We start from the raw sequence: 26,578 nt of genomic DNA on the forward strand, positions 1-26,578 counted from the left end.
CTCTTGCCATTTTCTACTTGTTGGAGGGACAGGAAAGGTTAAAGAAGGTTCCTGCCCCCACTCCCAACATCATGCCCCTTTCAACACCATCCCCTCACAGGTATGTGACCCTGGAGGCTGCTGTTAGCCTGTGCACTGTTGCCATGTGTGCTGGCTATGCACACGGGTAGGCAGCTTGGTGACTGCACCAGGTATGCCCCGGCTGGATCAGTACGGGCACAACTGACCGGCTTAGCCAGAGTGACAGTGAGCAGTGCAGGCAGGGGTTTCGCTGCACTTGGATCTCTCACCTGCTGGGCTCTCCGCCCCAACAGTGATATTCCTGTTGCCCTGCAAACCTCTTCAGCAGAGTGCTGCCCACCGAGCGGTTGGCCCTGGGGAGTCTTCTGAGTCCAGGTGCTTCGGAGAAAACACATGGGAAGCAGCTTGACGATCAGGATTCTGATCAACCCAGTATGTAGCAGGAATTCTGCCCCCTACACCATGTGGACACAGAAACAGAAGCTAGGGAGAAGCTGTGTAACCAATGCATCAGGAGGGATTTGAGTAGTGCCAGCAGGAACCAAAAGTGTCCCCTTACGAATACTTGTGTCAAGAATGTGGACGCCGATGGCAGAGTTGGCTGGTATGAGGGAGGTGGTGGAGTGTCAGGACTGGGGAAGGTCAGAGCATTGACCCCTCCCTTGTTTGGCACCTGGAGTGGCACAGCCTTTATTTTTCCCACCATGGTGCACTGGCTTCTGTGGAGGCTGATAGTTGAGAAGAGTGCAGGGACCTAGGAGGCTCCAGGTTACACCCAAGGCCTCTGCATTGCCACTCAGGTGTCTCAGTGTAACCAAGAAAGTGAAAACAGAGTCTACACAAACTCCTGAACCTCTGAGGATGAGACGGGAAGGCAGCCATGACATTTCCTGAGGGCATCATTGGGAAGCCATTTTTTTAGGGGGGAGGAGCTCTTAGGGATTGGATTTACTACCTACACCACTGGCCTGGGTCAGGGCTAGCCCATCCCCTTCTCTAAGACAGGTGGGAGAGGGCAGGGTGTGTCCTTACCCTTGCTGCCAAGGGAAGTGTAGGTGCTACTGTCTGGGCAGACATGAGTCATCCTCCATCATGACTTAGTGCCCATCCCTACACCTGCTTTTAGCTCAGTGTAGCCAAGAAGGAGCGACTTCTTGCTCAGAGCATGGGCCACAAATACCATCTTTGTAAATGGAAACAAAAACAGTGTGCTCTGGGAAGATGTGTCAGCTCGGCGGGCTGTGGCTTCCAACTAAGTCAGGAGGCCCAGTTATGCCACATGAGGTCCAACTGTGACCACAGGGTTAGGCCAAGGGGTGCCGCACCCACTCAATTCTCCTGGACAGAGGTGACACTGCAGGGGTCCCATGTCATGCAGCCCTGAGCATCGACTGACAGGCAGGCACCGAGAAGGGACAGGGTCTGGTGACTGAGAAATAGGAGGCAAATCTCAAACCCCCGTGGGATGCTATTAGGGTCCAGCCAAATGAGTGGCATGGTAGTATGAGCTCTCCGGGCCCAGGGTGCCCGGAGAACCATCCACAGGGCCAATGTCTCATCTTGCTGTTGGCCGAGCCCCTTGGCAACCCTCCTCACACGGGCTCCTCACTGCTGCATCTTCTACAGCCCTCGAGTGCCTGTTCACTGCCTACCTCCTGGGACAGTTACGGATAGGGTCAGGGACAGGGTTTGACACCTGGTATAAATGAAAAATATCAGAAAAGCAGATGGATCTCTTTCAGGAGAAATGGTGCAAATGGGAAGCGGAGGGGTGGTAAACGGAGCCCTCCCACCTACGTCCCAGCTGCACGTTTTCATTTGCAGCTTCCAAAAGCGTTTTAAACAAGAGCTGGTGCCAAAGCTGGGGTTAGACTGTGAAAACTCTTCTCGGCACCAGACCCCCTGATCCAAAGGCACTGGCTGCATAACTCTCTTTTCAGAAAGAGTCACAGACACGGCTGGGATCCTGGAAGGTGGGCTTTGAAAGCCCCATGGAAACATCATGCCAAGGTGAACACGAGTGAGCACAGGCTCTGGGTTTGTGGCTGAATGTCAGGAGGCTGAGACCACAGCAGGGAAGAGGAGCTTCAACCCCAAGGAAACCCACCCATGACCAACCATGTTCAGTGCACAACTATGTGCTGAAGGGTTCGGCAGGTGTGTGTCTGAGGAGGAAACAGGGGTTTATGAAAATCAATACACAGCAGAGGTCCTGTTTTTAGCTCTCTTTCCCCTAGGGTAATGGATTTGGCTGGCATACTTAAAGCTGTTCATATTATCTACAAAATACGCATAAGAGTTAACTATGGCCATTTATAGACCTATATTACTAATGCATCACCATCAAATATGATCGATCAAGGTATCTGGAAGAAGGCAGTGAAAGTAAGATGGGAGGGAGGGGAGAGATGAGAAAAGGCTCAGAAACTAATGAGGAGCCGTAGCCAGCAGCCACTGCCTCAGGCAGTCAAGTCTCGTCGTTCTTGGCCATGCCCACTCATGGGTACATCCTCTGTGGTACACCCCACCCCACCCCACCGCTACCCCCAACTGCCATTGTAGTGTTGGAGATTGAACGTGGGGTCTCATGCACCCTATGGAACATTCTACGCGCCTCCTCTAGGCCACAGCCTAGCCCTTCCACAGCTGCTCTGAGGCCGCAGAAGGAGAGTTGGGTGGTGGCCAGACGCTGGCTGGCCAAGCGAGGGCATTCACCCTCTACGCCCTGCAGAGAAAGTCTGTTGATCCCCACCTAACCGGCATGTGTTTCCCACAGCCAGGGAGCTGCTGGTTCAGAGTCTGAAAAGCTACGATCAGGGAACTCAACACCCAGGTCTCTCCTCTCCCACAGACACCCCACATCAGCACTGGCTCCAGATGGAGTCACCCAGCAGGGTTGGGCTTGCCTGCCCCCTACCAGTAAAGGTTCTAAGAATGCACATACTGTTAAACACTGTTGCTTTTGTGTTTGTTTTTTTGTTCTCCTAAAGGAGAGAGGTTTTAGCTAATGGCTCTGACATTGTCTCAGCTAGAGGCCAGGCAACCAATGACGTATCTTTTGAAACCGTGCCTATCTGACCCCGAATGCCCTTAAAAGCCCAGTGTTTGGCTAAACCCTCTGAAGAGCCCATTTTACCTGGGGTTTCCACGAGTACCCACAGCCCATAAAAACAGACTCTTTCTGCAGAACACAGCTAGACACATTCTCAGGACCACAAGGATCCTGCTGCTTCTGAGGCAGGAGTCTGCCGAGAAGGTGAACAAACAGACTTAGGAGACACAGGCATGGTGCAGGCAAATCGGCCTTCAGGGATGTATTTATCACGGGTGGGTCTGCCTTTAAAATGTTTTCTGAAACTCCTGCAAGCGCTTCCTGGCTTTTTCCAAAAACTGCTTGTGTAAATTGCTTTGCTCTAAAATGTGCTGCTGAAGGTCGTGGATCATCTGGTTCTGTTTTTCCTCATCAAGAAGGCAGCTGTCCAGGGAAATGTTGTGGTTAGAGCCTGGGGGCTGGGCCCCAGTGGAGTAAGACTTGAGGATGGCCAAGCGCATCCTCCGGCGCTCCCTGCGTTCTTCCTCCAGCTCTGGTTGGTAGTGGATCTCCAAGCTCATGTCCGGGTGTTCTGTCATCTCCAGCAGTGTCTTCTGCCTTCTCTGCTCCAGCTCTGCCTTCTTCCTCCTCAAAGCTATCCAGCTTGCTACAGAGTCCACTGGTTTCTCCTCCACTTCGGCTGGCTTGGGCGGCTCCTGTTCTAACTCTGGGCTTCCTGAGAACAAGTCATCTTGTTCACCAGGTGTTTCTGCCTTGGGAACAGGCACCATGATGCTTTCACTCTTTAACGGGTACTTTGCCATTTGTTGGTACCTGGGGTACTCGACCTCACTTAGCAACTCTTTCAGACTGTTTTTGGACCATGTCTCATGGACCTTCGTCTCCACTGGGCTCCCAGAATCAACAGTTTCTGTCTCCACTGCTCTCTCCTCTTTCAGGGTGTCGCTGTTCTCACCCTGAGTATCTAAGTAGCTCGGTTGTTCGTCTGGATTCCAGTTTGCCTTGAGCCTCTGTACAAGATGTAAATTCAGTTGTTTCTTCAGCTTTCTGTTTGTGTTAAACAATTCTTCGAAGGCAGACTCAATCTCTTTGTGCCACTGATTCTTACCGCCGCATTTGCATTGAGACACCTGGGGTGTGGCCTCCTGTTTGAAGGTGGAGCTGAGGGGCTCTTCCAGGTCAGGTGTTTTGTCCCTCAGATACCGGTCCTTGGAGTTGTAGTTTATGATCTGAGTAAGGCGTGATGTTTCCCTTCCTATGAGCCGCCTCCCCTCCTGGGATATTTCCTTCTGTACTTCCTCCATGCACTCAATTTCCTCAGCACTACTTAATAGTGGGTTAAGCTTTGCCAGGTCTGCCGCTCTGCTGGCCCGAGGGCCCAAGGGCTGGTTGCTCTTATTTGAAGATACCCACTTCCCTTTACCCTTCTCACTGGAGTTTGGGCGCCGGGCTTTGGTAGAACCCCGTCTCTGTGAGCACGTTGCTTTTTTCCGAGACTTGTGGTGGTGCCTGGGGTGCTCTTCTCTGCGGCCCTTCTCCCCTCTAAAGGCTGCTCTGCTTCTCTCCTTAGCCCTCATATGTCTTGCCGTTCTTCTCTGGTAGAGTTCGTCCGAGTTGAAGTCGTGTCCCAGGGCCCTCCCTGTTGCTTCATCCAACAGATGGGCTACGTAGAGGCGCTCCATGTCTCTGACCTCGTGCAGCCGGGCCCCCTGCCACTCTGCCTTCAGCTCTTCAGCCAGGCGTTGCAGCTGCTGCTCTTTCCACTGCTGCAGGGTGACATCGCCCTTGCCCCGGACTTGCATCGTCGTGGGCTTCTGCCTCAAAACCAAGCCTTCCTCAGAAGAGGAACTTGGCAGGGATGCTTGCTCCGTGTCTCTCTGCATTTCTGTGAGTTTTGCAGACACACTTGTAAGCAAAGGCGGCTGTGGCCAGCAGCAGAAGCTGCAGGGCCTGGGGCACCCACAGAAAGGCGAGGGATTCAAGGCAAACCTACAAGGCCAGGAGGGCATGGGCCACTCCGGACAGCTGGAGGAAAAAGTGGGCAAGGCCTTGGAGACAAGTGTACATGGGACTCTCAGCGTGGGATACACTCAAAAACACGACCACCAGATCTGTCCCCCACCTCTGCCCACTGGCACCCACTCCCTGACTCCTGGTATGAGTGTTTCACAGGGTATGGCTGCAGAGGGCATCTGGTAATGTCTGGAGACCATTTTTGTCATCACGTCATAGGCGGTGCTACATTGCAATCTGCAGCTGGGGACAAGCCAGGGATGCCACTAAACATCCAGAAAGGCACAGGGTGGCCCGAGACCAAGAATGACAGCAGGGCTGAGACTGAGAACCCTGCACCCCAGGAGGCAAGGTTAGGACTCAGGTGGGGGGGGGGCAGTGCACAAAGGAGCAGCTGAGAACAAACCAGGGGAAGGATAGGTGGGAACAAGAGTGGGGTAGCCTGGCCTGTGCTGACAGAGCTGCTTGTAGGTGAAGGATGAAGGGGCAGGAGAAGAAGCCGCAGGCAGGGTGTGCACAGGGGCCTGCGTATACGGATGCGTGCTTATGAGTTACATCTGTGTCACGCACCTAAGAGGTGCGTGTCTGTGTCTGCCTAAGAGGGTATGTACGTATGAAGGGATATGTACATACATGCATTCTTGCTACATGAAATCAGAAAAAACCACACAGAGATGCAGCCACATACACGTCTGTGTGCCTGTCTAGAAGAACAGGGTACATAAGCAGGCAGGTGTGTGGGAGGGAACGCGTGCTTGCTTCACAGATCTCATACACGCCAGACAGAGAGGAGGAGGCATTATGCTACCTCACAAAGCTCAGCTTGCCACTGATATTATCAGGGGGCTGGGTATCTCTGTGACACCAGAAGGGCCCGAGCTTTGCCCAGACCTTTCTAGAGAAGCTGCGCTTCTCAAGGGGATAGAGTCATGCCTGCAAGAAGAGCCCCCAACTGCCCTTTCCTCCTGTCCGAATAGAAGCAGGCTGAGCAGCTTAAGCCAGTGTCAGCCACAGCGGCCAGAAAGCAGCTCAGCATGACCCGTACTGCTAACATCATAGTTCAGGCTCCTCTGTGCACCAGGCAGCCATCATGCAGGTTTCCTTTTTTGAGCTGGGGCTCGCCCAAGTAGCCCAGGTTGGTCTGGAACTTGGAATCTTCCTGTCTCAACCCCCAGAGGGCTGAGCTTGTAGGCATGTACAGCCACTTACAGCACAGATTTTTTTTTTTTTTTTTTTGAGGGAAAGTGCTATTACCACCCAAGGCTCACAGGTGGGGAAGCTGAGGCAAGGGGCCAGGGGACACTGGAGCCAGATTACACACCCAGAAAGAGGTCAGCAGGCCCTCTCTGACGGGGTAGACCACAAGGCCTTTGACCAGGCACTGCTAGTCACACCATCACTGATGTGGACACATATGTCCTTGCGAGAGCTCCTTGCTCCACACCAGGCAATTAGAACCATGTTCTTAAAACAGCAGCAGCTATTACACCCACCAGCCTACCAACCAGCATGGTGGCCAAAAGGAGAGCACCAGAGGAAGTCAGGACCCTCTCACCTCAGGAACTGAGGTTTTCTTTCAAAGGAACGGCAATCCAGGATGGAAAAGAATCCTGTTCTCCCCCACCCCTTGGGTTTTTTGTTTTTAACAAAATGGTTCTCTGACAGTTGGGTGCCCACACTCAAAGAGGAGGACCCAGACCCTCGTTCACACCATATTAAAGAAAATATCAACTCACAGTTGATCCTTTATAGACCTATTGTCAGGTCTAAAACTATTAGCGTTTAGAAGGAAACCTGTATATATACTCACGGCCCTGATTAGGCGAAGATGTCTTAGATGTAACAGGAAAAACCAAACAGCTAAAGGAGAAACAGACAGACGAATGCCGTCGGAAGGAAATTCTGAGCGTCTGCAGATGCCAAACATTCAAGACAATAGATCCTGTGAGTGACTCCAGTCTTTAACACTTACACAGCTCCACAAGAAGACAAGCTGACGGTAAAACTGGCTGAAGAACAGAGGCCAGCCAGACGGCTCAGCAGGTAAAGCCGCGCAGGCCTGGTGACTTGAGTTCAATCCCCAGGGTCCTGTGAGGGAGGGACTAGCAGCTGGAAGCTGTCCTCTCCCTCCTACACATGTTTCGACCAGGATATGCACACAAAAAATCATGTAATCAATGTTTTTTAAAAAGATACAAAGAGAACCAGAGAGGTGGCATAGCACCTTCCAGAGGACCTGGGTTCACCTCCCAGCCCTCACACTGGGATGGCTCCCAGTAGCCTGTAACTCTAGTTCCAAGGGATCTGACACCTCTGGCCTCCATGGCCTCCATGGGCATCACACTCATGTGTACATGCCACGGCCCTGCCCCTACACCCATCAACTACACACTCATTCCCCCATCTCACCCCTCCCCCATCCCCATTCCCACCCCTTCCATCCCAACTACAACATAATTGCAAATATTTTTTTAAAGAAAAAGACACAGTTCACCAAAGAAGACAGACGCATGGCTAAGACAGCACATGAGAAGATGGCCGAGGGCCATGTTCACCAGAGAAAGGCAGGCTGGAGCTGCAGCGTGACTGCCTCACACGCTCAAGAATGGCTGTGATCAGGAGGAGGCAGGGACACAAACTCTGCACCCTGATGGCGGGCGTGAGAAACAGGGCAAGGTGCTCTGTCTGGCCATAGACTTGCTGAGTGACTGGGAATGACCACAGATATGTCTGTAGCCAGGACAAATGGAAGTTCAGAGAGGGAAGAGTGATTCAGACCCCAGGGCAGCTGCGTGTGAACGTGCCTCTCACACCTCTCACACTGAGGGCTGAGCTTACCCACACGGGGAATAGCCACAGGGCTGTTGCTACAGATGTGTTATTGTGGCTGTCTCTCTGATAATACCAATCCCTCCAAAGTTGTAAAGTCTTTCCTGAGCCTGAAGCCGGTGGCTCCCATCCTTTCTCACAGGTGACAATCGCTGAGACCTGCCGCATCTCTGTCACCCAGAAGTGTCCTCGTCTCAGGCAGTAACTCTCATCCTCATGGAGAAATCTTTGGGCTAAAGTTGGGGAAATTATAGCTAACACCACAGTTTAGGAACACGTGTCCCCACGGCGAGTCCTAGCCATGTCTTCAGTGTCTTTCTCCTTTTTCCTGTGCCCCTCCCCCATTCTATCTTGTGACCACAGGGTTTCACTCTGACTTGGGGAGGATCCTCGCTGAGCCCAAGATTGCTGAGGAGAGGCGCCTGCTCACATGATGTCCTCACCAGCATGACACCAAATGTCATCCACAGCCACTAGTAGTACACACACCTGAGCCAAACAGGAAGACCCTCAGCCCCACCCCCACCTCAAAGGACATCCCTGTGCCTTTGAGCATTTGGGTAGAGGAAATGTCTAGTGCCTGCCCCAGTGAAATCAGGATCCACAGCACACAAGGAACCAGAAAATGGGCTCACGCCAGCCAGGTCCAAGAAGCAGGCTATGGGGTCCGGCAGCTGACCTGTGTGGGTTCTGCCTCACTAGGGCAGAATGTCATCCTGGTGTCCACCTCACGTAGATGCCCAGGTCTGTCTATGAAGACAGTCACACAGCTAGACGGTGGCCACCAGACCCTCTACTTGCTGGGGTCTGTTGTGACCTTGCTGCCACATGCCCTGCTGCCAGGTACATGGTGGCCATAGGGATAAACCCACCGTGGTCGACCATCACTGTGACCTGAACATTCACTAGACAATGAGCACAGCAGATGCCACTGCCCTCCCCAGACACAGGTCAGCACCAGTGAATGCTACAACCTCTAGGGATACCAGGGGCACCCCGGAAGCATGTGCTCTTATACAGACGCTTAGCCCTAGCCAGGTGGTAGTTGTGAAGACAGAGCCAAGTGGGGCTAGCTGGGTGGACTCAGCAAAGATAACCACAAAGCCAGGCTGGCCACAGAGCAGGTGGACATCCTGTCACTCCCAGGCTTCACACACATTCCCTCGTCTGTCTGGAGGTGCACCATGACGCAGAGCAGAGAAGTAACTTGTCTAAGGCCATCCAGCCCGACCCAGCAAGTGCCAAGGTCTCAAATCTCAGCAGGCAGACCCTCATCTAGCTTCCTGACCTGCAGACAGGGGGTCAGAGCTGGAAGCTACTTCCAGGAGGCGTATCAGCTGTGGTCTGGGCTGTGCCTGTCTTCTGGTTGCCGCTGAGGCCTGAGTCCAGCCAGCGTGCATTCTGGGTATTTACCCAGGCCACAGTTGGGCCTCTGGGTTCACCAGATGTTCCACCTGCTCTCTCTCAACACGTAGCTCTCTCTCCTTCCCCCCAACAGCAGCTGAGCCTGTAGGATTGCTTACAGGCTCCCCATCTCCCACCCCCGCACCTCTCTGCTGCAGCCTCCTCGAGGCAACCTCCAACCCCCACCGCTGTCCTCGACAGCCATTCTCCAATACCATCCGCAGACAGCAGCAACACACCCCTGAAACACTAGCAAATTCCAGGGCTCCACGCTAGGGAGGTCCAATCTCAGCCTGTGGGATGGCAGCAGGGTCAGGCCATGCTGCCTGTCAGCTCCTGCCGGCTCCTGCCCCAGTGCCCACTGCTGCCCAGAGCCTTAACTGTGCCCATGTGTGTTCTCCATCTGTATCTGCAGACTCCTGCCCCGCCCCTCCCTGGGACACTCCACAACAGTGGCTCTTCAATGGCTTGCACACTCAGGACTCAGACACCAGCACTGTCTTTGAAGCACACACAGTCAGTTATGGATTAATGACCTCAACCGGAGGGAGCCCTTCTATGCAGCTCAGCCTTGCACTCTTATGCAAGCACTCTGACACTATCTCACGAGAGTGCCTGGCACACGGCACACACAGTTCACCCTTTACCTGGCAATGCTCTGTGTTTTCTTTTTGGTTCTTTGGGACAATACAGGGGACCCCAAGGGCTGTTAAGGTACACAGAACAAGGTTTTCTTAAACTGACTCCCAAATGTCAGTCAACTCTGCATAGCTGCCTGCATTCTCCCAACTGGCTGGAACTGTCCCCCTGTGACAGCGACCTGTCCACCTAAACTTCTGTGGCCTGGCACCACAGGAGTGTCTGTGCAACAACTGAATCCAACATAAGAGCAAACTGGAGCACAGGGGCTGGTGGGCCTGGCCGGTGCCATCTGACTCCAAGCTTACTCATCCCAAAACACAACACTCACAGGGTACTGATAACTCAAAGGAAGACAGATAATCAGCTGCAAGGCTCCGGCTTGGACCACTCTTGTGTGGCTTTTTTGAAACTGGGCTTCACCATAGGCCAGCCTGCGGCTGGTGGTCCTTAGATCACAAGACTTTTCAACAGCTTGGATTCCCAGGCAAAATGAACAGGAGCACATACAAATCTCACCAAATCTAGCAATCGAGAACATGGAGGTTTGGGAGACCAAAGCACGGCCTGTGGCTGGGAGCCACATGGCCACCCAAAGCACCAGTTTAATTTCTATCTGTAGTCAGAGAAGGATTGAACCCTGTGGTGGATGGCCTGGACAGCCTGGGCCCACAGGAAAAGAGGGACATTGCAGCGATAGGGCCACTGCTCCCTGTCTCCACAGCCAGTTTGCCCCAGCAGCAGGTAAGATGGCCCACGTCAGTGAGAATGGCACCCGGCTCAAAGGGAGCTCAGCCAACATCTACAGTAAAGGCAATAGTCAGGGTCCAAAAGCTGATGGGCAGACGTGGGTCTGCGGATAGCCATGTGACAAGGTCACAAGATAATCGTTTTAAAGGCATACTGATGGGCTGAGGAGATGGCTCAGTCAGTAAAGCTCTTGCTATGTAAACATGAGGACCTGGAAACAGACCTCCAGCGCCCATGTAAAATCGCTGAGCCCAGCAGCTCATGCCTGTGATCCCAGTGTAGGAAGGCAGGGACTGGTGGATTCCTGGAGCTCACTGGCCAGCCAGTGTCTCCAAAGAGCTCTTAGTGAGAGGCCCTGTCTCAAAATATATGGTAGAAAGCAAGGGAGGAAGAAACTTGATGTGGCATACACAAAACCCAGCAAACAAATCAAAAGCATACTGAGAGCCACGACCGGTGGCTCACCTCTTTAGTCCCAGCACTCCAAAGGCAGAGGCAGCAGTATCTCTGAATTGGAAGCCAGCCTGGTCTACAGAGTGAGTTCCAGGACGGCCAGGACTACACAGAGAAACCCTGTCTCAGGGGGCAGGGGAGGAAGAAAAGCACAATTTAAGCGTCGAAATGGTTAGGAATACACTGGATAGTGGGAAACGGACAGGAGCTGAGGAGAGCTGGCCAGACATGTAAAGACTTTCTTCCCAGGGGGTTTTGGGAAAGGAGGAAAGAGGACAGGGAGAAGGGATGCCAGCAATGCCCTGAGAAGGACAATGACAAAAGCCCTCGGTGTCTGGAGGGCTGGAGGAGTGCAGGTGGCATGATGTGCACCCAGAGAAAGGTGCTGAACCGTGGTACCTCAGTCCCTCATCTGTGAAGGGGGTGCCGGCAGCCTCTCCCATACTGTGAGGACCACCCCAATGTGAGGCAAGTCATGGGGTGCGTGAGGGTTGTACTTACTGTGTGTGTCTCCAGATGACTGGGCCAGGCTAGCGAGGACACATTACAGGGAGGCAAAGGTTGGCCTGGTGAAAGGAAGGACTTTGTACAGGGCTGTCTCGAAATCATCGGGCGGGTAGTGAGACACCCATCACTGGAGGCATCCAAGCCATGCCCAGGTGAAATAAACATCAGAAAGGTTTTAACCCCATTTCTCTGAGTTCTAGCTTCTAAAAACCATTCTCTATGGTGCGCGCACGCACGCAGTTTTCACCCAGATCCTGGGGGTGGGGCTCCTTACTAACATTTGGCCATCTTCCCATGCTCCCCCTGGGCGGGGTGGGCTCTACCAAGTTAAGAAAGCAGGGCAAAAAAAAAAAAAAAAAAAAAAAAAAAAAAAAGAAAGAAAGCAGGGCAGCCAGCTGAGAGGATGAGGAACAAGCTTGGATTTCCCAAGACAGACCCTGTAGCAAGCTGACCTCTGACCTCAGGATCCCGGCTTCCACCAACCAGGAGGGGCACTTGCAGCTGATCCAACTGGTGCCTTACTAAATATAGGGGTGCTGCTCATCACCTGCTTTCCAAGTTCCTAGCCCAGTCAGGGGCGCCCAGCTGCTTCTCTTGTTCTGTTAATGACCCCCCATACACAAACCTCCTAAAGCAGCTATAGTCTCCTCGACCCCCACCTTCTTTATAAGATGGACTTTTAAATCTGTATCAGAACACGTGGCCCAGACACATGTCCCCCCCAAACCAGGGGCACAAAAAAAAACCCTCCCAGAGGAGAAGGGCCAGACACCACAATTTTGTCCTAAGGTGGTCCACGTGGGGCCTCAGGGACCACTGACCCAGGTGAGCTGGAATCCTCCCACTTCTGCCAGCAGTCCTGTCTGCCCTGGCTGGTTAACTATGAGAGGCCGTTGTCACGGGAACAGCAGAGCTGTTGTGCTGTGACATCACCTCAGGCGTGAGGTCAAGGACAGAGACCAGCCAGTCAGAGGACAAACTTCCAGGTGAGAAAAGCAGTAGGGCCGTGAAGGTGAGAAAAGCAGTTTGTTTCAAGTGACGGGGCCCACGGCCTTGAGCGTCTTGAATGTGCCTGTTTGAAGAGGTGTTGATAAGCAGAGGCCATGAAATGAGGAAGCCTTAGGTCACAGCCAGTGTGCGGAGGACATCCTCCCGGCCCCGCCTGGCAGCATTATGACCTCCTCAGGCAGTGCTCTCTGCCCCAGCTGTCAGAACATTAAAAGGACATCCCTGATAGACGCTGCTCTCCCCTTCTCCTGCAGAGGCAGCAGCTGGCTGGACCAGGCCGAGGGTACGGGCCTCTTCCCAACACTGCTCGGAATCTGATTGAGGCAGAAGAACAAATCCTAGCTCCTACCCCTCTGCCACTCCTAAGCTTGCCTAGAACCCAGATCCAGCCATGCCTGACCCTGCTTCTAGGGTCATTTTACAATAAGACCACTGAGAGGTTTAGTTTAGGGAAGCTGCCTTTTTTAAGAGTCAGAGCAACTTGATTATGAAGTTTCTCCCAATGAGGAAAAATGGGCTGCAGAACAGGCCGAGGTGCGGGAGAACACAGGATCAGGAGAGCTGAGCCTGGAGCCAAGGGCTTTGGCTGGGTTGGGTGAGTTTTGGGAGAGGCCACTGTCCAGACTTGGGCCAGCATATATGAGTTACTACAGGAGAAAGTTTCTCTACCAAATCTTCCTTCATCATTCTGGTCCCTTTTCTCATACTCATGATGGTTTATTTTCTTTGTCAACGTAACTGAGCTGAGGGACTCGGCAAGCTGGCTAATCTGGAGCTGTTTCTGGACATGGTCATCTTTGAATCAGACTTCTTGAGCCACTATGCCTAAGCTTGAGAACCCAGAAAATGTACACATTCTTTCTCTGCTTGGGTGCAAATACAGCCAGGACTGACCTTTGTGTCTCTTTCTCCTTCCTCCTGGTCTTACTTACATCAGCCCTTCAACCAGAGAAAAGTTCCTGGACAGAGGTGTCTAGGATACACTGGCCCTTTGGCAGGTCGTACTTTCAGCCTGCCCCGAACTGCTAACTGCTTCCAGTTTCCATCACTGTCTCTCTGAGTCTGTCCTGGAATGGAGGTGATGTGGCCACCCCCAGCCCTGCCACACCTTGGCTCTCCTGACACCACCTCAACTGTTCCTAGAGTCTCAAGCTCTGTATTAATCCTATCAGCAGGCTGGAGAGATGATGGCTCAATTTGACAAAGTGCTTGCAGGGTCAGCCTGGTGTGGGGTCAGCATGAGGGCCTAAATTTGATCTTGAGCAACATGTAAAAAGCTTTGGAAACTGTGGAGGTGGGGTGGGGCACATGTTTGTAATCCCTGTGCTGAGGAAGTCCAGACATGGAGTAGACCCCATGAGGGTCACTGACTAGCCAGCCTGGACTAACCAATGAGGCCCAGGTCCCAGCAAGAGACCTAGCTCTAAAAATAAGGTGGCTAGCTCCCACAGGCACAGGTACATATGCATGTATGCAGAAACAGACACACACACACAAAGAGGAGGTGCAGCTAAGCACAGTGGAGAGCTCTTGTAATCCCAGCGCTGGGAAGATGGACGCTGGGGATCACTGAGACTCTGTGGCCAGCTAGTTTAGCCTATTCAATAAGGCTCAGCCCAGTGAGAGACACTGTCCCAAAGAAAAAACAAAACAAAACAACCTGTATGGCTTCGAAGGAATGATACTATAGATTGATCTCTGGCTTCTATACATATGCACACTGGCACACACACGTGCCCCCACGTAAACATGCACACATACAAAATTAATCCACACTGCCAAGCTGGGTGTGGTAGCACTATGCCTGTAATCCCAGCATTCAGGAAATAGAGGCAGGAGTCAGGATAGTTCAAGGCTACCCTGGGCTACATGAGACCCTGTCTCAAACAACAATAATGAAACAAACAAACAAACAAACAAACAGAAACCCAAACATCCACTGTACTAAACAATACAGGCCACACTGGCCGAGACCAGCCAAGTCTAGAGGGTACAAGGTTGGTGGCTCTGTGTTATTAGGTAATCATGACAAGTACTAACTTAAAAACAAAAGTATAATTCAAGTCCATTTTAGGAAAAAAAAATGCACTTGCCAACAGGAGCCTGATTTCCTATATGTCCTCACTTTTACATTTTAATTTAAAATATCCACACCGAGCTGTGGAAAGGATGCTCAGTGTTAGCCTGCCATGGTGTAGGATCCTGGTCCTGAGTTCATCCCAGCACCACGCAACTGATGTCATACCTGCAGGGCACCTGACAGGGCACTCACTTATGGCCCCAGGTACTGCATAAGGAGGTGCTTCTAGCATCCCCCCCCCCCCCCGGTAGCAATACCGAATAAACTTGTGACCAAATGCTCAATGGTGACTGTTACCAATTCTCTCGGAAAAAAAAAAATTCCTGGATACGGGCTTATTTTTGTAATCCTGAGTGCTTCTGCCAGCACTCCCATGGGAGACTCCAGAAGGCGTACGTTGAGACAAAACATCTTTGTCGCCAAGCCTCCACAAGGACACCCAGCCTCCTCCCACCCCAAAACAGCACCCTTGTATTCAGCAGCTGGGAAGCTGCTCCTGTTGGGGTCTCACTTCTGGCACTGCCCCTGTGCTGGTGAACTTGGACAAGTCACAGACCTCTCTGCTCCATCTCCCGAGGGTGGGACAGAGAGAAGCCAGGCTGGGTTCAGGTGTCCCTGAAGGAGAGAGGTACACTGTGTGCTTCCATCCCAGCACGGTGGGGGATAGCTTCTCCTGGCACCCCGAGCCTTTGTTCCTACAGCCCCTGGGCAGAGCCACAAGTGCTCCTGGAGTTCAGATGTCTAGAATGGAGACAGCAATACTGGCACCCGTGGGGACCCTCAGGACATCATAACCCCGTCTTCCAGAACTTTACCCAGCAACACCTTCTCTACTCTACTACTGGAGTCTGTTAGACAGCCTTCTGCCTGTTGCTAGAGAAGAGGAAACAGCCCAAGAGGGACACGGTAGGTCTCAGTCAGCACATGGAAGGCTGGGCCTTCTCTCCAGACACCTCTCCCTCTTCCCTGGCTAAGAACCAGCGGGCCAGTGTCCTAACCAGGTCTCTGTTATAATCAGGTGCCTGGCAGAGGCTGCTTCTGCCACAGTCAGCTCTGCTGCACCTCCAGAAGGTATGTGAACTCCAACAGGGCACCGGGAAAGCCTGCAACCACAGGCCGGAAAGGCACAAAATGTCTCAATCACATGCTCACCCTGAAGACACACTAAGAAGGCCTCCAGCGCTCTATCCCACAGGGAAATCTGCACAAGGAACCAGACTTGGCAAGATGCACATGCCCACCACTGCCCCAGGAGGATTCTGGGGGACTTACTGCAGTTTCAGGGTCAGCTTGGAAAACAGCCCACGGGCTTCCTTTCTCAAGTCATCCTGCTTGCTTCTAGAAATTACAGAGCAGGTAACCGGATGAAACTACCATACCAAACCCAAACCAGAAAGCTACATCCGCGTCGCTGCCAAGGACAGAAAAGACTTTTCTGCAAAGGATGGGCCACTGAGGGACTCAGGCTGTGAGGGTCCTCACAGCCTCCGCCATCCTCAGCCAACCCTCCACTGCGGAAGCATTATATAGCCACAGCCGGAGCCCAGGCTCAATAAAACTTTATTTACAATGGGCCATCTGCCCAGCAATGGGAGTGATTTTGTCAGCCGTGAAAGAGGCCAGGGAAATATCAGGATGTCAGCTGCCCTGTGTGGGGCCAAGGCACGCCACTGAGATGCGTTACACGCGTGATTATGTGCGGTGTTCCTGGAAATACAGGGAAGGGCCAGTTCCTCTGGGAAAAGGCTGCCCGGTAAGCCTCCGAGGAGGGCCCTCTGGGTGCTCTGGGTGCTGTGAACTAGACAGGTCATCTTGGAAGGGTCTTGAGAGCCACTAAAGTCACATGCTTTAAACATGTATGTCTGTGTACTGCGGGTAAGTGCAGTGCCCACAGAGGCCAGAAGAGGACAGAGGATCCCCTGGAGCAAGTCAGTTGTGAGTCACCTGACTTGGACGCTGTGAACAAACTCAGATCCCATGGAACAACAGTATGCTCTCTCTGTCCCTGAGCCATCACCTCAGCTCCCACGAATCTTTCGCTTTAGTGGAGTGATCTGTACAGAGCATGAGTCAGGCCTCAATAATGAATAATGCCAACAAGCAGAGCCCTTTTCAGAGATAAAATACACTAGCCCCAAGGCAATGCCTAAAACCCCACACGATGGAAGGAGGAAAGATGAACCTCTTGAAAGGTCTCTTCTGACTGTAGTGCATGTATACACCACACACATGCACACACACGCACAGGCACACACAAAAAGCCACCAGGGTGAGGTGGTGCACGCCTGTAATCCCAGCATTCACGGTGGCAGAGACAGATGGATCTCTGTGAGTTCGAGGCCAGCTTTGTCTACAAAGCGAATCCAGGACAGCCAAGGCTACCCAGAGAAACCCTGTCTAGAAAAAACAAAAAAACAAACAAGCCAGGAGATTGTTAGCAAGTTTTCCAAGCCAGTGGCTGCTTATGAAAACAAGGGTAGAAACCAGCTGATGGTGGATTCATGTTTGGTGGTGGCTGATCCAAGGCATTCCCTGTAGCCCTGCTGCAGGGAGAAGGAACATAGTTCCCAGCCTGAAACCAGGACTGTGTTTGACAGAGCCAGTAAGGGCCTGTGGCCAGGGCCCTGGAGGAGCTGTGCTTCAGACCCTAAGAACCCAACTCTTCCCGCCTGAGACTGGATTCACTGTTCCAAGGCCACTGTGTGCTTGTGTCTGATGTCCTGTGTTCCCCTTGTGCAACATTGTTTGATCTGCTGTGTCTCGCTGCATGATAGCTTTCTGCCGACTCTGTCCCATTCTCCCACACACCCACAAATAGATGCTGTAATAAACTGGCTTGGAGTAAGACACAGCTTGTACGAGACGCCCAAGCCCAGTTTCCTGTATTCTATCTTCTCCGCCCTCCCTTCGCAGTACTCTTTGGCTCCCTCATCTGAGTGTCCACTGTTGCTAAAGCGGCTCCTGAGCATGTGCACGTTAAGGCCATGTCCCACACTGGGCAAGAATTGGGAGTGACTATGCTTAGTACACGGGCTGCACCGGGGCTGGCAGAACTGACCCACTCCAGACTCCTTCTGGACAGGCAGGAATCTGCTGCACAGCAAACAGCAGCCGACTGTTTCACTGTAACAACTGTGTCCACATTCATCTCTGCCAACAGACGGGCAGGCGAACCTCACAGAGGCGGCTGCTGCTCGGCACTCCATCCCTCCTTCAGGGCACTCCTGGATCCCATGCTTCCCAGGGACTGCTCCAGGTCAATGTGTGTACGAACTGGGCACCAACCTAGAAACACTCTTGTTCAAAGGCCTCCTTCCTACCTGCAGGGCTATGAGGCGGGGTCCTTTATCACCCTGGTTTGCTTTTTGCTTTTTTAAAATCTTTATTATCACTGTGTGTGTGTGTGTGTGTGTGTGTGTGTGTGTGTGTGTGAATGTGTGTGCGTGCGTGTGACTGCATGTGGGCACACAAGCAGAGGTCAGAGGACAACTCTGCAGTTTGTTTACTCCTTCTACTTTTATATGGATCCCGGGGCTTGAACTCGGCTTGCCAGGCTAGTGTGGCAGGAGCCTTTATCACTGAGCCATTTTGCCAGCCCTGGGCCTTGAATTTTGTCCTATGCAGAATGGGGGTGACAAAGAGAATGAGGCGGCGAAGAGCAGGAAGTGAGAGTATGGGTCCTGCAGCACCTGATGCTTCCCAACAGCTGCCATCATTGTCACTGTCACCCTGTCTTCCCTTCAGAGGTCACCTGGCCCACCTCCCAGGACCGCAGCTGTTCCCCTCTGGAGGCAGCAGGACATCTGGTCCCTCTCTCTCCTCCCCACACCCCCAATATGTGATACCTGCAATTGAGCCTCGGTGTTGGCCAAGGGTTAATGAGGACTGAGAGGCAAGTCCAGCTGGGCACAGAAGAAGCTAATGGCCTGGCCACCACCACCAGTAGGCTCTGCTCCTGAGCCACTGCTTCTGTCCTTCCTCCTTCGCCCACAATCTGAGAGGGACAAGAGTGAGTTACTGTCTCCGTTTCTGAGATGGGACGGGAGGTGGGGACTCAAGCCAAGGTCATTGCGCTGGTCTCTGGCCATCACTCTGGGCAGAGCCAGCCTCTGGCCACATTTCCCTGTAAATGCAGGCGCCCCACCCATACTGGCTCCTCCCCCATTTCCTGTTCTTTCCACAGGCCCCTTCCCCCTACATTTTCCACAGTCTGCTAAAGAGCTGACTGGGCACTTCCCCACCCAGGCCCACAGCCCAACAGAACTCACAAAGCCCTGTCCCGCCTGACTAGATGGCCAGGCTAGGACACACCTGCCCACCTACTCCAGAGTGTGGGCTGCAAGGCCCTTCTCCCTAGTTAACCCTGGTTTAGGTGCTGGCACTGGCCCCTGGTCGATAGAGTGTCCTCACAGGGCTCCTGCCTAGGAACTGCTCCCATCCTCCTCCAGTGTCTAAAGCCTCCTGGGTTCCACCTGCAGCCCAGGCCCTGCAGCTCTACACAGGGTAAGCCTCAACCGCAATCACCCCAGGCTCTTCTTTCTCTGCAACCCTGTAGGTTATCTGGCCTGCTAAGATCCACACCACAGGATCTCCTAGAGCCTGTTATCATCCCTCCATCCAACAGACCCCTGTCAGGGCCGTGCTGCAAAGAGCAAGATCGCCCAGGAGCTATATTCCAGCCTTTACTTCCCTCAAGACAGGTGCTGGGGCTGACTCATCCTTTTAAAATTCTCTGGAGCACCTGTCACAGAACTTTGTACAGTCAGCAATCCAAATGCAACTCCTCAATTGTACATGCTTAGAAGAATAAACCACAAGAGAAGCAGGTGTCCAAGTCACAGCCACACAGGGTCCACAGGCGGCTAAGCCACATAGTCACTCGGCGGAGGACCATGGGTGCCTAAGCCACATAGCCACATGGGGGCAGGGCCACACGTGTCTAGGCCGCACCGGGGCCACAGGTGTCTAAGCCACACAGCCACAGCAAGGCCTCCACACACTGGGCAGAGGTTCATCGCTCCAAACCGGAGCTTTAGGCAGAAAAGCAGCTGCAGCTGACCAAGGGTGGGCTCCTTCCCAAAGGCATTCACATACTCAGACCCCCTCTTTGTAAAAGCTACCCCTCAATTTACATAGCAGAGAATTTCCCCAATCTGCCTCATCAGGGACTCCACAGCTTTAAGATACTCATCTGACACAGCCCACCAGGGAGCAGCTCATTGTGCGGGAGTTCTCAGACTCTCCCCCTCCTCCTGAACACGTGAGCAACCACAGAGACTTCAGACGGGGACAGCAGGCTGTATGGAGTCCAGCCAGCTTAGACTTGGGGAGTGGGGTGTTCAGTCGAGTGAGTCTAGGAGGTTTAGGACTGCAGGTGCCGGCTCTACACCACAGGCTCTCCTGACACCCTGAGCATCGTGGCCATGCTCAGTCTAGAAGCCTATCTTCTTCCCTATCCTTTGACCGCCTCTCCTCTCTGCATCTTCGGTATCTCACCTGCTGGGTTCCCCTCTGCCACACCTGCAGACACTCACAGGCTCCCCTGTTCACATGCAGACCCGGCAACCAAACCAAGACCCTGGGCAAGCACTCCCATCAGGGAGGAAGCCATTAATCATTGGCTCATCACACCGTCCGTACCCTCTGCTGTTGTCACATTGTCCCACGGAACCCACAGCCCCACACCAGCTCAGGCAGAACAGCAGCAGAACTGCCTGGGCAGCCTTAAAATCCCACTGACCACACCCAGGTGTCAAGGCTCCAGGTGTTCACAATCCGGGCCACTGACCTACAGCCTGAGTGTCCTCAGGGGCTTGCTGTGCGTCCACTGTGCGACGGGATGCACCATGTGACCACGTGACCACCCAGAGTGATGGGGCTTGATGCCAGTCTGCAGCGGCACCTGGGCCACCTTCCTCAGCCACCTTCCTCAGCCACCGTGCACCTCTCTCACGTCCATCCGGCCCACCAACCAAAGATGCTCACTCTTGACAGCATCCAGCGAGCACTTAGCCACGCCTGGGGCATTCCTTCGAGGGCTGTGCCCTCCACATTGCCTAGCTTCCACATTTTGCTTCCTCCCTCTGGAGAGATAGCATCGAAGCCACAGGAAGCTTGTGTGTGCGCATGCCAGTAGCATGTGTGTGTGCACCAGGGGCACAGGGAAGTGCAGTACAAGCCTCAGAGCCCAGAGGGGGCCTGGGAAAGACCCCTACATGAGCCCTGCCTGGATCTTTATCCTTCCCTTCGTTTCTTCTTTTGCTGTTTTCCCCTCATCCCGAGACTCCTGGGGGCCTGAAACACATCTCTCAGGTACGTTCTGATGCAAGTAGTCCACCCACCCACGGTCTTAGGCATTAGGTATCACGGTCTCCTGCCAGACCCAGGCTCCAGCTCTTGCTCAGAGCCTCCTGGGGACCAGGAGGTGAGGTGGAAGAAGCCCAGTGCCGGGAAACTGACCAGCCCACCAGGATATAGGAATGTCAGAGGCCTGGGCAGGTCCCAGGCTGGCGCTGAGCTCAGCATGTGATGTGGGAGAGTCCACACCTCCCTGCTCTATTGGCACTATAAATTGGCACTATTCATTCCTCTGTAGCTCCAGCCCTGGTAGCTGCCAACGACTGAGATTCCAGCAGCAGACATCCATCTGGGACACTAGTCAAAGGGTTCCTACAGCCCCCTCCTCAGTGGCCGCCAGAATCTTTACCTTTGTAACTTGCAAACCCATTCCAAGTTGCTACACGCTCACCCCTTGAATTTGGCAAGCTTATCACTTGGGTTAATCATTTTCATGAACCGCACAAAGTCTGACTTCCTTTACGCCTCCCGCTGGCAATCCGGGGGCAGCTGGCAAGGGTCTGCGTGTGCCAACTAACCTTGAACATCTACCTTTAAACCCACCTCTGCCATGACCTGCCCTGGTGTTTGATTTTCCTGCACCTGCTGCCATTGGTTTCTTCAGAGAGCCACCATCCACCGAAGCCCTGCAAAGCTCTCAGGGCCTACTAGTGCCTTGCTAGTGCCTTGCTTCTCTTTCCGTACTGGTCAACAAACACAGATTAATTACTGTGTGTGTGCTGCGTGTTCTCTCGAGTGGACACTCCTACCTCTCTGGTCTCCATCACCACACACACAAATACAAACAGGCCCCACTGAAAGCCAGTATGTCCTCACCTTGCTCACCCTGGGACCTAGTACCTGGCCCTTTGGGTCTTGACTGTGGCTTCAGACCTCACTTTCTGGGCAGAGAAGGTGTATTTTTTTTTTTCTCTCTCTACTCCCAAACACCCTTGGTGCCAGATAGCAATCAAAGAAGCTAGGGCCTGCCAAGTAGGATTCGGTCACTCCAGCTTTCACATGGGGTGCTGCCCGAGGCTTACAGTAGGCGGTGAAAGACTCCATTAGGTGAGAGAATCAGACCAGCAGCATGCCTGAGCAGCGCTAGGATGCAGACGTGTTTCCTGCTTGTCCTGACCCGAAAACGCAGAGACCTGGGCCTTCCAAGAGTGGGCCAGGCCATCTCCTATCTCTTCCATCCGGAGGTCACATTCTCTTGGCCCACGGTGGCTCCAGATCTCTCCCAGAAATCCACTCCTGGGCAGAGGCTAAGCTAGTCAATAAAGCTGCCTGTTGGCAGTAGCCACAGGGAAAGCCAGACTTCACTAACCCCAGATGTATAGCCTCCTGAGTCATGTTCTGGGTGCACAAAATCTTTGAAAACTACAGCTATCCAAGTCTGGCCCAGGCCTTCCCGATCTGCCTGGAAACCTAAGAGACGGCAATGGACAGTTCTGATCCTGGCCAGACCAGGACGCCCCACTGAGCAAGCCACAAATTGGTACCACTTCCAGGAGAACAGGACTCTGGGGCAGACCTGGTGGCTTCATCACAGTCCCTATCCAGTGGTGTCGGCCACTTTTTAGTCAAGTTGGTCAATCCCAGGAGGGGTGAGTGGAACTAAGATAGAACACCCTGCTGTGCTGAGTCCAACAGCGCTCCCCCAAATTCACGGTCACCCAGAACCTGGGTGACTGAAACCCTGTTTGGAAGTCTCTGATGATGTAAGGAGGGCAAAGTGAGTTCGAGCAGAGACCGAATCCAATGGCTGGCGTCCTTCTAAGAGGGGGCTTGGGCATAGCTGTGTGTAGAGCACTAAAGAGTACAGGAGTGCCCCCCTCCAAACTGGGCGGGGGCCTGGGCTAGTCCCTCTCTCAGACCCCCAAAAAGCAAGCCAGCTTCTGGATTTCAGGCTTCTGAAGGCCTGGACCATGAGACAGTCAGTTCTGCTGCTTTGGTGCACCCATTGGTGGTCATCTGCCACGGCAGCCACAGAAGTCACAGCTCCGCTGTGGGGTAGGGCCCCTGTGCTGAGAGGAATTCAAAGTCTTGGCTCCATGGTGATTTAGATGCTTCAGCCGCCAGTACCGGGGAATCTAGGCCGAAAGGGGCCTGTAGGCACTGACAAGCGCCCAGAGGCCCCACCTCTGATCCAGGCCAGGCCAGTGCAGCGCCCAGCCTGGTGCTGCCTTTACAAAGACAGAAGAGTCTTTCTAAGCATCCTCCAACTCACAGCTAACAGTGTGCGCATCTCAAGCCAGCTCTTTCCCACCGACCCCTGGAAACCAGGACCCGAGTCCTCCATGCTGCTTTTTCTCTGAGTTCCCCCAAACTTGCTGGTCAGAAGCACGGCCTCTCCGCAAAGGGCCCTTAGGGGTGCCTGTACTCCCAAAGGATGCCCTCATCTGAAGGGGCCACTTCCTCCACCCCAAGTCTTGCTGACTGTCACAAAGCGGCATTAGACAAAAGATCTCATTTCCCCCAAATCAGATTGTGTTCACAAACTCCTCCACAAGCCCTCACCATACCCTATGTCCAGGTGGGCCGGGTTGGGCAGCCTCACGGCTAAAAACCCTCCAAAGAGCCAACTAGGGTGGGGCAAAGAGCCACAGGAAAGGGCATCAAGAAGGCACTTCTGACACCTGAAGAAACTGAGCAACTGTGGCTTCGGTCTGTGGGGGCAATGGGCACAGGGTACAGAGATAGATGAGAGAGAAAAGCCAGATGACGACCGACTGGGAAGGTGAGCTGGGAACCAGAGTCTCACCTGCTGGATAACTGAGTTTGCCCATTCGGGAGAGGCCTTCGGAGGTCAACTCGGAGGGGAGTCTCCCTCTTCTACCGGCTTTTCCAGGGCCGTGTAACTCTATACGTTCCCCTTACCTGGCTCACTAGTGCCCATCGTTTGGGTTAAGGAGTCCTGAGGGCAGCACATATGCTGGGCAATCTAAGCAGCCACACAGCCCTGTGGCCCCATGGTCAGCAAGTAGCCGTGTGTGTGTGTGTGTGTGTGTGTGTGTGTTCATTCTGGAAAAAAAAAAAAAAGTCAACAGCAGCAGACACTCAGGCTCCTGAACCCCTCCTGGCTCTGTTGGTGGGGCCTTCCTGGGCACGCACAGCAGGGAAGTGGACTCTAGCTGCCTTCCTCTGTCCCTCTGAGCTCACGGGATCTGCGTAGGGGGCTTCCATTCCGCCCTGCTTAAGGCAAACACTCCCAAATGGCTGCAGAGAAGCCCTCGCCACTCAGCCAACTACCTCACCTGTGGAAGTTTCTTCCCGGGGTTCCCAGTCCTTTGGCCACCGCACCCCGCGTGTCCCCCACTCCCCCGCCCCCAGTGCTGGCATCCCAGGGAGGCCGCCTGCCAACACCCAAGCGTTCCCTGGCTCCCTTTCCTGGGGCCGGAGCTGCTGCGGAATTTCGGTGGAATTTTGAGGTCGCCAAGCCTCCCTCAGCTCAGAGAGGGAAAGAAAAGAGAGAAGCGTGGGGAAGGGGTACAGGGGCGGGAGAAAGTGCTCTGGGGCGCTCAGCTGCAGGGTGCCAGAGGGAGCCCCAGGCAGCCGCGCGGACCCGGGTACAGCCGCTTACCTACGTCTGCATTGCAAAACGCCTGTTGAGGGTGCACCGGGGAGCAGCTGCAGGCGTCGGCCGGGCGCAGCAGCGTGGTCAGCAGCAGGAGGCCGAGCGCCAGCCGAAGGCTGCGGGCCGCGGCGCCCATGGCGCGCTGGGGGCCTGTGTCCGGCTGCTGTGGCGCGGGCTGGGGGGCCGGGCACGCCCCTCCTCACCTGGCCCGCTCCCCCGCGCAAACTTTCTGTCCTCTTTGTCAAGGGGGGAAGCGGCGAGGGGAGGGCGCGGGGCAGTGCACCCGGCGGAGAAGAAAGAGGCTTGGGGGCGGCGAGCGAGCGCAGCCCGGCTCGGCTCCTCCGCTGCCTTCTATGGCTGTGTTTGCTGCGGGCTCGGGCCGAGCCGCCGTTTTATTGCGCTCCGAGGATCCTCTGCTCCTCCTCTCGGTGGCTGGCGGCCAGTGCAGGCCGGGCGCTCCCAGCAGCCCTCCTCCCGCGTCGCCCGCGCAGCCCAGCCCTCCCCAGAACCCCGGCTTTTGTTGTGCCCAGCCTGGCACGGCTGCGGGCTTCCCGCACCACCTGGCACGCTGCGCCGCAAGGCCACGCGCGCGCTGCGTACCTGACTGCGCGCTGGGGCCGCACCCACGCAGCTCTGCTCCCCCAGATGGCCAGCTGTGCTGTGTGTTATGCCTGATAGGCCCTGACTCTGCGTGGAACTCAGGCCTTGTCCCTGAAGGCCACCAGGCCGTCCCCCACCCCCACGACCTCCGGCCCAACTTTTTCTTCCAGCTTGGCTCCAAGGTCTTCATGTCTCTTTGCACTGGGTAAATCCCAAGCCCCCTCTGAAGCTAGTGTCACTCCCCATGGGGGAGGGTGGAGCGCTTAGAGGCCGTAGAATATTAATCCTTCTCCCTTCCCACCCCGCCCCGCTGCTAGTTGTTAAACAGAGGTTGGGGTTAGTTATGATGGACAAAAGAGGATAAAACTGGTCATATTTTAGAGCAGCAAAAGGAGCAAGGAGTGGGCCTAGGGGCCATCTTTGTTCAGAATGCCTACCCTTTGCTCATAGACTTCTGCCAAAGCACTTTTGTGTTCTAGGGAAGACCAGGGAGCTAAAAGGTGAGGTGAAAGAGAGCCATGGTGATGGGTGGCCAGAGAACTTTTGTCCTCAGATGTTGGCCATCAAGATAGACAAAAATTGAGGAAAATGAAACAAAGAGTAATGGCAGCCAGGTGTAATGGCACATACCTGCCATGCCAACACTGAGAGGCTGAGAGAGGACTGACATGAGGTCTTCTTGGGCTGAACTGAACTACTGGCTAGCTAGACTACATGAGACCATATCTCAAACCCCGGGGGCTGGGGAAGGAGGAGGATGAGAACAAGAAGAGCAAGAGGGAGACAGGGATAAAGGGAGCTGGGGAGATGGCTCAGCACTTGCCAGCCCTTGCTGTTCTTGCAAAGGACCAGAGTCTGATTCCCAGCACCCAGACTGGGTGGCTCACAACCACCTGTAATGCCAGCTTCCGGTATTGCTGCCTCTGGCCTCCAAGGGTACTTGAAGGCATGCACATACACACAGATACACATACTCACACACACACACACACACACACACGTAATTAAAACTTTTTTAAAAAGCAGAATTTCCCACTATAAGGTATGGTGCAGATCTGAGCCAGGGAATGCTGGGAAACATGAAAAGAATGGAAAAGTCGTTTTTGCCTCAGAGACAGACAATCCAGACAAATGTTAGACGGGGTAGTTATTTTTAGCACCTTGACAAATCCAAAGTCATTTTTCGACTGTTGCTAACCTAAAATAGAGTTGTGCCATCCACAAAGTGGTGCCCTAGGCTGACTTTTTAAAAGTGGGATTGAGGGGCCAGCGCGATGGCTCCATCAGGGCAGCGCTCGCTGCAGAA

General features: G+C 53.8%; 2 protein-coding genes across 2 annotated transcripts in view; both read right to left on the reverse strand.

Moving 5' to 3' along the window:
* The window catches only part of Timp2 (TIMP metallopeptidase inhibitor 2), a 45,495-nt gene extending 20,318 nt beyond the window's left edge, over positions 1–25,177 (reverse strand). Inside the window, exon 1 of the mRNA XM_055592257.1 lies at positions 24,679–25,177. Within this exon, the coding sequence (XP_055448232.1) occupies positions 24,679–24,808 (130 nt within the window). The 5' untranslated portion in view covers positions 24,809–25,177. The remainder of the gene's footprint in view (positions 1–24,678) is intronic.
* Positions 3,361–4,956, reverse strand: Cep295nl (CEP295 N-terminal like). Its single transcript, XM_055592256.1, has one exon. The coding sequence runs from the start codon at positions 4,954–4,956 to the stop codon at positions 3,361–3,363; it is 1,596 nt and encodes a 531-aa protein (XP_055448231.1).
* Positions 25,178–26,578: the final 1,401 nt, after the last annotated feature.

Source organism: Psammomys obesus, unplaced genomic scaffold (assembly GCF_907164565.1).
Source record: "Psammomys obesus unplaced genomic scaffold, mPsaObe1.curated_primary_1811, whole genome shotgun sequence".
NCBI lineage: Eukaryota > Metazoa > Chordata > Mammalia > Rodentia > Muridae > Psammomys > Psammomys obesus.